Source organism: Parasteatoda tepidariorum, chromosome 5, assembly GCF_043381705.1.
Source record: "Parasteatoda tepidariorum isolate YZ-2023 chromosome 5, CAS_Ptep_4.0, whole genome shotgun sequence".
NCBI lineage: Eukaryota > Metazoa > Arthropoda > Arachnida > Araneae > Theridiidae > Parasteatoda > Parasteatoda tepidariorum.
Window position 1 is genome coordinate 11,417,048 of NC_092208.1, and position 13,863 is coordinate 11,430,910.

Genomic DNA, 13,863 nt, shown 5'->3' on the forward strand with positions numbered 1-13,863 from the left:
ACAATTGAAAATTGTTTCGACTATTGATAAATAAAAAAAATAATAAATATTTACTAGAACTTATTTTTTGCGTGGAATTATCTTTGGATAAATGAATTTTATAATTACGTGTATAAAATATTCAATTTTCTCAAAAATTCTTGAGATATGGCGAAATATGCATAAAATAAAATTGACATTTAGGGGTTCAAACTTTGAACCGCTCTCCCAACCAAACTACTGGTACTATATTTCCCAAATTGCGGTTATCCCGTATATTCTGGGGGTCTGAAATTCAAAGATATGTTTATTTAGAGAAAGTACGATTTTGGGTTTAATTTCGTGACTTAAAATATCGTCTGTACTAATTAGTTAGCATATTTAAAATCAACCGCTTGGACCATTGAGATTGAGTCTCAGAAACTGAAGAACTGATCAAAAGTGGTCCGTTTTTTAATTTGCGCACTGCTAATAGAGAAACATACGTTACATAGGGAAACATACATTATTTATTCAAAATGTAATTTCAAATAGCATTGAAATGTTAGTAAATCAACTCATAGTTTATTTAAATTTAATAAAATGATTGATAACACAAAGACAGATGTCTATTTACAACCCAGTCCGCAGTAGTAATTTGCAATAAATGCATAAACTTTTCAGTCCAGATTGTTCAGTTTTGAGCTGATCCTTTAATTCTACTGCACTCTATATGATTTTATTTATTTATTTTGTAATACGCTCCATTATTTCTGCCTAGGTAAAGATGACCTTACTGACAAAATCGATTTCATCATCTGCCTGGGTGGGGATGGCACGCTTTTGTATGCCTCGTCACTTTTTCAGGTAAACATTCTTTTTACACTGTCGAAATGTCTTCCAATTTTTTTCAAGTATTTTTAACACACTTTTCCTGCTTTTCCGTTGAGATTTTATAATTTTTCTGCATTGATATTTAGGCCTAAAACTGAAAACCAACCACTTGTATAAGGTTAAAAATTGAAATTAATTACTATGCTTACATTAATGTATTCGATGTACTCAATGTTATGTATTCAACTTACATGTTACTTTAAAACGATATTTTAAACTTTTATTTTATAACCGTCGTTGAACAGCCGACCCATTTTTCGGGTTTACGACTACTAATGTTCAACTCCGCAGATTTGTAATTAATTAACTAACCCACATTTGCGTTACATAGAGAGGAAAACCACGAAGACCTAACACGATTTACTTGACGGCAAGGGGACTTTAACCCATGATCCGTCTACCGCTGATGATATTTTTATGTCCGCAGTGTGGTTGGTGTGAGCTGGGCGCGGTGCGGGATTCGTATCAACCAGCCATTGTTGGGATTTGAACCCGAGTCACCTCATTAGAAGAGCTCTCTGTCCCCTGTGCCATCATGGCTCTTTGAGTGTTTCTTAATCGACAATTTGCATTTTTTCTTCTTGATTATTTACATACCCGGATGTACAAATAACGACGAAATTACCTGCCTGATCAGAATTTTAACATATTCCAAATTATTGCTGTGATCATATCAATTTACGCCAGATTTATATGTTGTCATTTATTTTAATTTTTCATTTTCAGCAAAGCGTTCCTCCAGTCATGGCATTTCACCTGGGTTCCTTAGGATTCTTAACGCCATTCGAATTCGACAATTTCGAAGAACAAGTCACGAATGTTCTCGAAGGTAATTTTATCTATAAAATTATTTCGACTTAATTTTTTTCTAATTTTATATACAGGGTTCCATATCAATTGCTTTTTTGAACTAGTGTGTTTGTTCGAAAATAATAATGTCTGTCAGAAATCATGTATTATCAATAGTTTATATATCAATAGTGTTTACACTGTATATCATAATATCAATAGTGTAGTCTGTCCGAAATCTAACGAATTACTACTGAAGAAGGCGAGACTAAAACATCAGATACTGTTTGACTGTCAAAGGAAAAAGAGAGTAGTTAATCGGCAACCATTAGAAACACCTAAAACTTTCATTAGGAATAATTTTTTTTTTTAATGTTTTCATTTCTGCTTTCATCAGTAATGATTGTTTAGATTTTGATAGCTTCTTTTCCTAGCTCAAATATTAAGAAACCCGTAAAGAGCTATAAAAATTGCCATTTTATTACTGACGCCAGTGTTGTTTTATTAATTGCGGTATTTTATAATTGTCGTTGAACAGCCGACCCAATTATGAGTTTACGACTATTAATGTTCAACTCAGTAGTTTCGTAAATCTGACCCCAATTCTGAAGACAAGGAAACTCCTGGAACAAGTAGTATTGGATGAAATTTGCCTTCGTGGAGGACTTTTTTGATAGAACTAATCCGTATTTACGTTACATGGAGAGAAAACCGCGAAAGTCTGTAACGGTTAGTCTGAAGTCAAGGGGACTTTAACTTATGATCCATCTACCACTGAGGATATTTTACGCCAGCATTGCGGTTTGTGCGAGGCGGTGCGGAATTCGTATCGACCAGCCCCCAAACTCGGTTGGCTCTTAATTGCTTTATTAGTACGACGGGTATTGTGTATAGATAGGAAATACACGTTGCAGTAAAATGCTCAGCAACTGGAACCGTTGTATTGATCTGCAGCGTAGTTTTAAAATTTATCCGTGGAGCACAAAGTAAAACATTTGTATTCAAATATCGCATTTTATAGGTTTCCAAACTTTAAAAGGCAAAAGTGTCAAATGCTAATCCAGCCAGCCAAAGACTCCCCGTGTACTAAATGGTAACTGATGTACGTTAAACCTGTCGGGTCACGAAGTCCTCCATGTTTCCATAACAAATTATACCTCCCGGAGAACTGAATTGGAGATTGATCGTTCTCTGGTTCAGGTCAAAATTATGATCTATGTATGAATGAATGGATGTGTGAATAGGTGTGCCCTATAAAACGGGTGTGACAGAAGTCCATTTCTTGGCCATCTTCACTGGAAAACAAGAACAATCGCGCAACCCTCTGCCATAATGGCCGATGACCACAACATCTTATAACGGAACACCCGGTATATGAGTAGTCCAAACTTCTTCCTCTTTTCCTATTAGTTTAACCACTTTACATGTGTTTGCCTCTTTACTATTATTTGATGAATTCAGAAGCTAATAAAGGTTCTTGTTTATAGAATCGAAACTATAGTATGTCCATTTAAGTATTTTATTTGTTCTTCATTCGCGTTGCTGCTTTGTTTTATTCTATATATGCCCTATCCTTTTTTAATATGATTTGTGTTCCATTTGTTATTATTCTAAATACCATTTTTTGAACTTTTTTTTCTCTTTTCAGGTCATGCTGCTCTTACCCTAAGGAGTAGGCTTCGCTGTATAATTGTCAGAAAAAATGACCTTAGCGACAAAAAGAATGAACCTCACACGACATTCCTGGTAAATATAAAATTTTTGTAAATGAAAAAACAATGATTAATTACTTTAAAAAACTTCGACTTCCTTGTTAAAGAGACTGAAATGAGTTTCAGAAATTCCTCCCATGATTATGCTAATACATAAAAGTCGAAGTACAAATTCTCAACTATTAATGTCGAATACAGTTTATACAACTAGTCGAATACAATTTATAAATTTGTATGTTTATTGTTCGAACTAAACAATATACATAAAAAGTCACGAATATTTGTTTAATGTGATTATTATTAATTTTACAGACTGGTTCAAATTACTGAAATGATGCAAATAAAATGTTTCTAAGTTACCTAATTTTAAAACCATTGTAAATTATATTTCTATAAATATTTTTTACCTTACGTAACTCAGTAGCCACAGATAAATATTAATAACCACCCCTCTAAAATCAACCGCTTTATTGTCAAAAACAAACACTCAAAACGAAGTCCTGTAAATTGGATACTTTTTTTTCACTCTATGAAGCAGTATTTAAACAAGAATATTGTTAATCGATAAATTTTCTGCAAACAAGATAGTCTTAATTTTATTTCAAGCTCATTGTCTTAATTTTAGCATTTTTTTCTTTCTTCTTTTTTGCAATTATATACATATAGTTTGTTTTTCTGACCTACTTTCATACTGAAAAAAGTGCTTTAATTGCAATTTTATTTCAAATTATTAACGTAAAAATATGCAATTGTTAGGTTCTGAACGAAGTTGTTGTCGATCGAGGTCCATCTCCGTATCTTTCTAACATTGACCTTTACCTTGATGGAAAGCATGTGACGACTGTTCAAGGAGATGGTAAGCATTTTTCGACTTCAAATCGCGTGATTCATTTTTCTATTTCTGAATCTTATACGTTAAAAAAGTTCTTAAAGATATAGATTCATTTTTCGTTTACCGCTTAAGATGCAAATATATCGATAAAAACTGATTATATTGAAAAATATTCCTGTTGAACTATGTATGGAACTATCTTGTGAAAAGATAACTTATTTTGAGAACATAACCCACTATGTTGTTCTAAAATCGGTAACAAAATAGTTTTTTTTCTCCACATTTTATATTGATACGTTTTCTTTTAATTTCCTTGTAGTTCTTGCAATCTAATACAGTGAACCTTCAAGGGGCCGAAGTATACATCACTATCAGGGGTCTGTTTAGAAGAAATTTGTGTCCGTTAACGGACCCTTCACAAAATATCTCTTCATAAAAACGGACCCTTCACAAACTATTTTAACTTAAAAACGGACCCTTCACAAAAGGATTTTTCTTTTAATCGGACCCTTCACAAATTTGTTTATCTTCATTATTATTTTGTTAATCGAATAAACCCTTTCCAGGGCAGAAAACAAGAAAGATGGATGTAAACGAATTAAATTTTGTCTTCGGCAGACGATTCTTCCATTATTCGTCCGAAAGTAATATTCTGCGTTCAGCAGTATAGGCTAAATACCAAATATTTGCATGTTGCATCTCTAATTTAGAAGGAGCCATAGTTGTTTATTTTTGAAAATTAATTTTTTTAATTACAATTTTACAGTATTGAGCATAATCTTGATGTCTATAAAATTTAAAAACTCCTTGAAAAATTTTTTTTGGAAATAACGGACCCTATTTGCACAAATTCATAAAAGCGGACCCTGGTTGAAAGAATGTGAGTAATTTTTTCACAATTTCACGAGACCTTTCACAAAATGTTTGGACAGACCCCTGATAGCATGTTTATTACATGTGCACGGGAGCGAACATTTCGTTCACTATATCCGGGAGTTCACTATAGCGAGATTTGACTGTAATTATAAACCATATCCGCGTCTTTGTTGTTTCATGATCTTGTATCTAAACCTTTATAGAAATTTGATTCAAATTTATACAGTAACAATATTAACGTGAAAATAGAAATAATTTTAAATGATTCAGATACTATAACTATGTCATCTCAATGCCACATCAAACATTAAATGCTTCATATTACCTATTTTTAAACTGCACTAGCAGGGGTCTGTTCAGACATTTTGTGAAAGGTCCGTTTTTCGTGAAATTGTGACAAAAATTACTCACATTCTTTCAACCAGGGTCCGCTTTTATGAATTTGTGCAAATAGGGTCCGGTTATTGCAAAACACTTTTTCAAGGAATTTTTAAATTGTAAATAAATACAAGATTATGCTTAAAACTGTAAAACCGTAATTAAAAAAATTAAATTTAAAAAAAATAAACAGCAATTACAGCTACTAAATTAGCGATACAACATATAAATGTTTAGTATTTAGCCAATACTGCTGAAGGCAGAATATTCATTTCAGACGAATAAAGGAAGAAGTGTCTGCGGAAGACTTTGTGAAGGGTCCGATTAAAAGATAAATTATTTTGTGAAGGGTCCGTTTTTAAGTTAAAATATTTTGCGAAAGGTCCGTTTTTAAGTTAAAATATTTTGTGAAGTGTCCGTTTTTATGATAAGATATTTTGTGAAGGGTCCGTTGACGAACCCAAATTTCTTTTAAACAGACCCCAGACTAGGATGTCTTAAATTCCCAGTGAACGATATTATATAGTTTAACATTTCTGCAGACGAAATATTTCGGTACATTATGATATAGTCAAAATTCGAACGATTTTGTTGGCCAACTATGTATATCATTCTGGTTCAATGTTATTTTGATGATAGTGCTCAACTTTCTAATGATTGGGACTTCTAATGAATTTGACATAGAAAAGCAACTTTCTGATCACATACAATTTTTTAATAAATCCTTTTTAATGAAATCTGTAACAATATTATGTATCATATTTCTATGAGCAATATTATAACACTCTGAATAACTTTCGACTTAATGATGAGCTTTATATATGTATATATATTTTGTTTTGGCCATAGTAATACAATATTAGAAAGCCCTCTTTTTTGCTGATGTAATTGTGTGTGCTGGTGACGAGATTATATCGTTACTTTGTATTATTTTCAAACGTTTTAATTTTTTTCAAATTTTTAATATTTTTATTAATAATTTTTGTTATCCTTTTAAAAATGTATACATTTTTTTCCTCGTTTTCTTCGTATTTTTATGTTTCTTATGTTCCATGTTTTCTTCGTATTTTTCGTTAAATCTCTAGATGTAGTTAATAATAAGAATTTTCTTTTTAGCTCTACAGATATGAGGAAAAACGCATCTTTCGAACTTTATTAAGAATATATTTTTCACACTGTTGCTACATCTCATTCTTTCAAAGTCAGAATTCCGAATATGACAAAAAATGAGTAAAGAGCATGTATGATGTACTGCGTGATGATAACTTTTTTCCGCCTCACCATGTACAACAATTTTCCTCCTCAAATGTACGCTTTCGAGTTCAGTCTTACTTAACAAACACAAGCACTTTTAAATTATTTCGGTTTTGATTACTTTAACACTTTTGTTTCAGCCAAAAACTTGGTTTAACCATTTATCGATTTTTTTCTTGATTTAGGCTTAATTGTTTCAACGCCAACTGGCAGCACAGCATACGCTGTGGCCGCTGGTGCTTCCATGATACACCCCAGCGTTCCTGCCATCATGATCACCCCCATTTGCCCACATTCCTTATCTTTCAGACCCATCGTGGTTCCAGCAGGAGTTGAACTTAAAGTAAGTATCTCAAAGAACTTCTTTGACACTGAGTTCAACCAAAGCTCCGAATAATGCACATTTGTATTTACTGCATTCCAAATGTAGTTAAGGAGAAATTCACTAATTCCTAGTTTTTTCAGTTAACAAAGTTTTTTTGACGTGAGATTAAGATCAGAAACAGAGCTCTTAAAACTGATTAGCTCTAGTTTTGAGAGAATTGATTTGAAATACCATTGCTATGTGCAAAGGACGCACCAATTACAACTATCTTACAGAAATAAAGGGTTCTTTGATTTCAAATAATACCTGTATCAAAAGGTGTAAATATTATTACAATCTTATTTAGCAATATTCCATTTTATGTCATAGATACGAACCACTTAAAATTCCAACATCTTAAAAGTTTTTAATTGATTTTAACACACACTTGCGTCCGAAGTTATTTTATTTTATAGCCGTCGTTGAACACCCGGCCTAATTTTTCGGGTTTACGACTACCAATGTTCAATTCCGTAGCCTTGTAATTCTGAACCCAATCCAGAAGACCAGGGAACTCCTGGATCAAGTATTGGGAGAACTTTTCCATCGTGGAGGACTTTTTGATGGAACTAACCCGCATTTGCGTTACATGTAGAGGAAAACCACGGAAACCTCCCGCATGACGGCAAGGAGACTCTAAACCAAGAGCCGTCTACCACTGAGGATATTTTAGTCAGCCCTATTGTCGGTGCGAGAAGGGTGCGGAATTCGAATCGACCAGCCATCGCTGGGATACGAACTTTCGTATCGCTGATTTCAAATCTGCGATCGGTTTCTTTTTCTGAGCTAGTTTTTTTTAAACGACATTTTTACTCTATCTTTTTGTCGAAATTTGCTTGTTTAGAAACGTTATGTATAACAGGGTCTCATAAATGCTGCTACTAATTTCTAGGGGAGTTGGGGCACATGATCAGAACTAAAATTGCGTAAAATCCCTTGACAGGAAATGTCGTCATACGCCACTAGAAGCGCTTCCCTATCATGAACTATTTCGTTGTGTGGTTCTGAACAGGTCATAATAGGGGAAGCACCTCTAGGGGATTACGTCGACGTTTCCAGACATGGTTCTCTGTGCAATTTTAGTCCTGATCATGTGCCCTAGCTCCCCTGGAAGTTAGTAGCAATATTTATGATACTCCCTGCTATATATAACGTTTTTAAATTCGTACATTTCGACAAAAATAGACTACTAATGCCATTTAAAATAGAAAGTGAGTGGGTTTGAGGGCAAAACTAATTTCAGAACTGAAATCCCCACATCTGAATTAAGCAAGATAAAGTAATTATATAAATGCAACAAAAAATTTGTTCCCCAGTGTTATTCACTAAAAAAATAAATAGTAATTTATAGCTAAAATATTGATTTTCATCATTTCTTGTAAAATTACTTAATTTTCAGCCATATCGAACTGAAATATATTTAATTTGGTGCCACATAAACAATGAAATTAAATGAGAAAACTAAATTAAACAATGATAAATTGTATTGCAGATTATGGTGTCTCCTGAATCCCGAAACCTGGCATGGGTGTCCTTTGATGGAAGAAAACGGCAAGAACTTAGACACGGTGACAGGTACGTGCTTCCAACTCTCGTGTTATTTTATTCTATGTGTTATTTTATTGTTCATGTTATTTTACTCATTGTGTTCATGTTATTTTATTCTTTACAGTGTTGAGCATAATCTTGTATGTCTATACAATTTAAAAACTCCTTGAAAAACTTTTTTTTTTTGCAATAACGGACCCTATTTGCACAAATTCATAAAAGCGGACCCTGGTTGAAAGAATGTGAGTAATTTTTTCACAATTTCACGAAAAACGGCCCTTTCACAAAATGTCTGGACAGACCCCTGAATATAAAAGTATTGCCTATAAACTTGCGCAAAACATGCAATTATTAAGAAACTGCAGTGCGTATTATAATTTGATCTAATTATTATAATACACTAATATAATGCCTGATGGAATAAATGTTCTATATTTATGTAACATATCGTCCAATTTATATTATATAACGCCTAATTTAACCAATTGATACACGGACGTAACCAAGTGCAAACCGGTTTCTAAAACTAAACTCAGTGGCGCGACAGCCCAAAGAGGGCCAAGGCCTACTGTGCCCATCTCAGTTTTCTTGACCTTGGGCTCTGGGGTGCAGGAGCAAATGTTCCGGTCAGGTGGTCAGCCGAACGCGGAACCCCCAGTGTTTAGTTCCCAAGAATGCTTGGTATTCATTTATCGACCCACTGAAGGGATGAAAGGCTGAGTCAACCTTGCCTTGCCCGAGGATCGAACCAGGGACCTGTGCAGCGACAGCGCGAAGCGTTACCGCTCAGCCACCGGGCGTCGCAAACCGGTTTCAGTCGAGTAAAAACAATAAAGCTGTATAGTATCATCTGATTATTCAGATTATACATAGAATCTTATAATGCGTCTAATAATTTGGCCATGCTCTGTATATAAGTATCTGAAATTTTTAATTTTACCGTAATGACAAAAAATTACTTACTGAAACCGAATTAGCTCATTAATCAAGTAGTGTACAATTTCGGAGGGGGTTTTGTCCCGCTAACCCTTCCCGGAACTACGCCACTGGTTGTGTTGGGCTAGCTAAAACTAAACGGGAAATTAACCCTTCAAATCTCATTCTGTTTAACCTCATAAATGTTATTAAATCAATGTCCTTATAATTTTGAATAATGTTAATTGTCTTTCTTAATTGCAGCCTTCGAGTGACCATGTCAATCTACCCCATTCCTTCCATTTGTTCTCAAGACCAAATAAGTGATTGGTTCGACAGTCTTGCTGAATGCCTGCACTGGAATGTGAGGAAGAAGCAGCGACAGTTGGACGAATATTCGGACCTTGTCCATTCCTCTTCATCTGATACGATTGATTCCATTGATAGTCATCACATTGACTCCTAGGAATCGATTGCCTCCACGATATGATTCCATCACTATTGGCTCCTAGGTGAGCATCAACGCATAGAATTTAAAGTATGAAATAAACTAAAAATAGTTAATATCTTGAATAAGCTTTCATTTACTGTTCATATTATCATGTACTAAACTGGCTATTTTCATTTTCAAGGTACTAAAAACCAGCCTTTAACTCTGCCGTGCAATTGAAAAAACAACTAAAGTGCCTCACGATAGATTTTGGGAATCTTGGCAATTCTTTTTATTTCTTTATACTATCAACACTAAAATAGAATTTTAATAAACTGTATAAAAATGGAATTTTTTTCTAAAAAACTTTTTTTGCAATAGTAATTTATACAAAAATGCTGGATATACAGTCTCTAGTCAAATTATTAGACGCACTGTAAGATTCTATGTAAAATCTTAATTATCAGGTGATACTATACAGCTTTATTGTTTTTATGTGACTGGAACCGGTTTGAACTTGTTTACGTTCGTGTATCAATTGGTTAACATTGTAATGAAATGCGTTAAAAATAAATACAAGTAGGAGGTATATGAAGAAATTTCCTGAATAAAAACCCATTATATGTATGTTCAAATATAAAAGTATTGTACATAAACTCGCGCAAAACATGCAATTATTAAAAAAGCACAGAGCGTATATTAAATTGGTCTAATTATTATAATATAATAAAAAACCTGATCATATAAATATTCTATATTTATATAACCTATCGTCTAATTTATCCAATCGTCTAATTTATATTATATATCGTCTAATTTAGCCAATTGATACAACGTAAACAAGTACAAACCGGTTTCAGTCGCGTAAATACAATAAAGCTGTATAGTATCACCTGATAATTAAGATTTTACATAGAATCTTAGGCCGGGATAGCCTCGTCGGTAGGAGAAGTCGAATTCTTGGCCATAGATGGCGCCACTGGAGAACAAGAACAATCGCATCCCCTCTGCCTAAACAGGCATACGTCAACAACGACAACAACATAGAATCTTACAGTGCGTCAAGGGACTGTGTAAAAATCTCGATTTTGAATTTTTTGTCGATTGCGTTAATATTTCGATTGCACGGCAGAATTATGGCAGTCATTTAGTGCTGATGTTATAAATTATGAATTCAGTCTAAGGACTTGTTCCGGACGAATTCATTTTTTGACCATCAAAATCTGAAAGATATCTAGCCAGGAAGTTAGACGAAAATGTGAACCTCATGTTGTTTCACATTGAGTAAAGAGAAAAGAAATCTGAATTAAAGAAAGAGATTAATATAATGTAGACCTTAAAGTGATGTTAAACGTTGTTTTTGCTTAACTTAGCATCAGTACCATTCGAAATATTTGGTAGCAGCTATTCTCAATATAGCATCTAAATGCTGATCTGCCAAACCTGTTGTCGTTTTCGATTTTTGTCCTCTTTAACCGAATTAGTCAGTAAAACCTTCAACTATTTCGGTTTTAATTATACTCTTCAATTCGCTAATCTTTTGGTGAGCATCAGCAATAAATTTAGCCCAACTACTTATCATCTGAAATCTTTTTTTTATAACAAGCATTAAAGAGCCGCCCCATTTTTTGTGTTTTCGCCTATCAATGCTTAAATCCTTGTAATGCCTTGTAATTTTGAACTCAACGCAGAAGACAAGGGGCTTTATCGAGTATTGGGACAAACTAGCCTTCATTGAGGTTTTCTTTTATGGAAGTAAACCTCATTTGCGTTACATGAAGATGAAAGCACAAAAATCTCTCATGCTCTTCCCAATGGCAATGATATGCTAATCAATGATTTGTCTGTCATATTTTACGTAAACATTGTGGTCAGGGTGAGCCGGGAGCAGAATTCATATCACCCAGCCATCGCTGGGATTCGAATCTGGATCTCTTGACTGGCAGGCCCTGAACCATCGCGGCTCATCTGGAGTAATTGAATGAGGTAGATCAGCAAGACACATCGGTATCATATATCATCGGTATATGATACCGATCAATATCATCGGTAAGACACCAGTAGCTCGCGAAGGACTCGTTGATGTCCCCTACTTGAAATTTAATTATGTTTTGATCATTGTTAAATTCATTAATTCATTCATTAATCATTTTGTTTAATTACGGCAGAAAAATCAAATTCCGCACTTTCACTACCCCACAATAAATGAAAGAAACTTTTCATTTTATAATTTTTTTTTCTTCAAATTTCTAATAATTGAATGAGGTGTAGGTTCAGCGAGACACTAAAATATTATTGGCAGGAAGCCAGTACCTCGTGATGTAGGGCATACCAGGCAAAAGTATACCGGGCAGTGACTCTTGACCTTAAAAAAACATTGATATAGGGCATACCGGGCAGTGACTCTTGACCTTAAAAAACATTGATGTATGGCATACCGGGCAGTGACATTTAACGAGACCTAGTATATATTTCGGACATTTACCTGAGCGACTATGTGACTATCAACTTTTTCTGGTGGAAGTCAACAACCACCAATTTCTGTCATTGACAATAAGAAATACACAATATTTTCCAAAGCGCCACCTTTGGGAGTTATTATTAACACATTTGCTTCGTCTGATCAATCACAGATACTTTTATACAATTTTAAGCTTTTTTTTAACCGATGTTCTTAAATTATAACCATTCTTTCTTTTTTTTTATATTTCAGAAATCGTTTCATTGGTCGAATTGGCGTGTCTTCCACAAAAAAATCATGGTTGTAATAAATGGCTTATCGGACAACTCAGAAAAGTATTGTCTTCAAGGAACTTCAGATGAACACCTCAAAATGTACACCAGAGTTTCTAAGTGCTATTTTTTATTTGTCCGAGAGGCAGCTGTACGAAACAGAATTATTTGTAAACTAAACGGAAAGACTGTAGTCGACTTGACTGTATTTCGATGGGCACTGTAACGGTCAAAACAATTAAAAGCATATTAAAATCATTTTCTTAAAAGACGGATTAAGTATAAATGAAAAATAATTATTTTTAATTAATTAAGCCTATTTATTATTGAGCTAATTTAAGCCTATCTCAATTTTTAATGGCCTTAATTTTCCTTATCAACTAAACTTGACATAATATGCTTTTAATTCATTATAATTCATCAGTTTTTATTTAGACTTGATCTTTTGGATTTGGAATTTTTAATGTTTGGAAAATGCTCTATGGTCATCGGCAATTGCTTCGTTTAAGCCCATAGATTTATACAAAATATCCTAGAATGTCTGACTTTTTATCAATTATACCTCTTTTTGACTACAAAAAAAAAACCCATCGAAACGCAAAGATTTACGGTAGGGGTTGTCTTTTGTAAGCGAAGGTGAAATTTATTGTGAGAAAAATTGATTTTTAAACAGGATATGTATGTCTTTCATTATGGTTTAAACAATAATTTGCATGATAATATCGAATTGAGTTCTTTGGCCTATTTTAATTCTCACTACAATTCATTGAAATCGTTCCAAATGATGTAATGTGAATAATTTTTACAAAGAAAACTTGTATTTCATATTCATTCTACCATTAAAGTATTTTTTTATTTTGATGCCGTATTGATTTATTGACTCTCTGTTATCTGATGGTCATTTATTTGTATTTTTGCCGACAGGTTACTGTTCAATTACTAAACAAAAAAAAGAGATGCTGGCAGTATTGTTTATGTTTTAGGGATCTAACAAAACAATAATTGAAATTTTGTTTCAATTTCAAGTGATATGTAGCTGGCAGTACCCGACTCAGCCTTTCATCCCTTCAGTTGGTCGATAAATGAGTACCTCGCATGCTTGGGAAATAAACACTGGGGGTTTTTGCATTCGGCTGACCATTTAACAGGAACATCTGCTCCTGCATCCCAGAGCCCAATG

General features: G+C 33.7%; 1 protein-coding gene across 15 annotated transcripts in view; it reads left to right on the plus strand.

Annotated features, from left to right (window-relative positions):
* LOC107438973 (NAD kinase) overlaps positions 1 to 13,544 on the plus strand; it is a 66,269-nt gene extending 52,725 nt beyond the window's left edge. For 10 of the 15 annotated variants that reach the window (XM_043046096.2, XM_043046097.2, XM_071180993.1 and 7 more), the window contains 8 exons: positions 740 to 825; positions 1,579 to 1,681; positions 3,290 to 3,387; positions 4,110 to 4,209; positions 6,879 to 7,036; positions 8,550 to 8,632; positions 9,785 to 10,032; positions 12,664 to 13,544. In XM_043046096.2, coding sequence (XP_042902030.1) covers positions 740 to 825; positions 1,579 to 1,681; positions 3,290 to 3,387; positions 4,110 to 4,209; positions 6,879 to 7,036; positions 8,550 to 8,632; positions 9,785 to 9,986 — 830 coding nt within the window. In that variant the 3' untranslated portion in view covers positions 9,987 to 10,032; positions 12,664 to 13,544. Of the gene's footprint in view, positions 1 to 739; positions 826 to 1,578; positions 1,682 to 3,289; positions 3,388 to 4,109; positions 4,210 to 6,878; positions 7,037 to 8,549; positions 8,633 to 9,784; positions 10,059 to 12,663 lie in introns of all 15 variants that reach the window. The other 5 variants (XR_006225589.2, XR_011636816.1, XR_011636818.1 and 2 more) reach the window with 1 other exon arrangement.
* Positions 13,545 to 13,863: the final 319 nt, after the last annotated feature.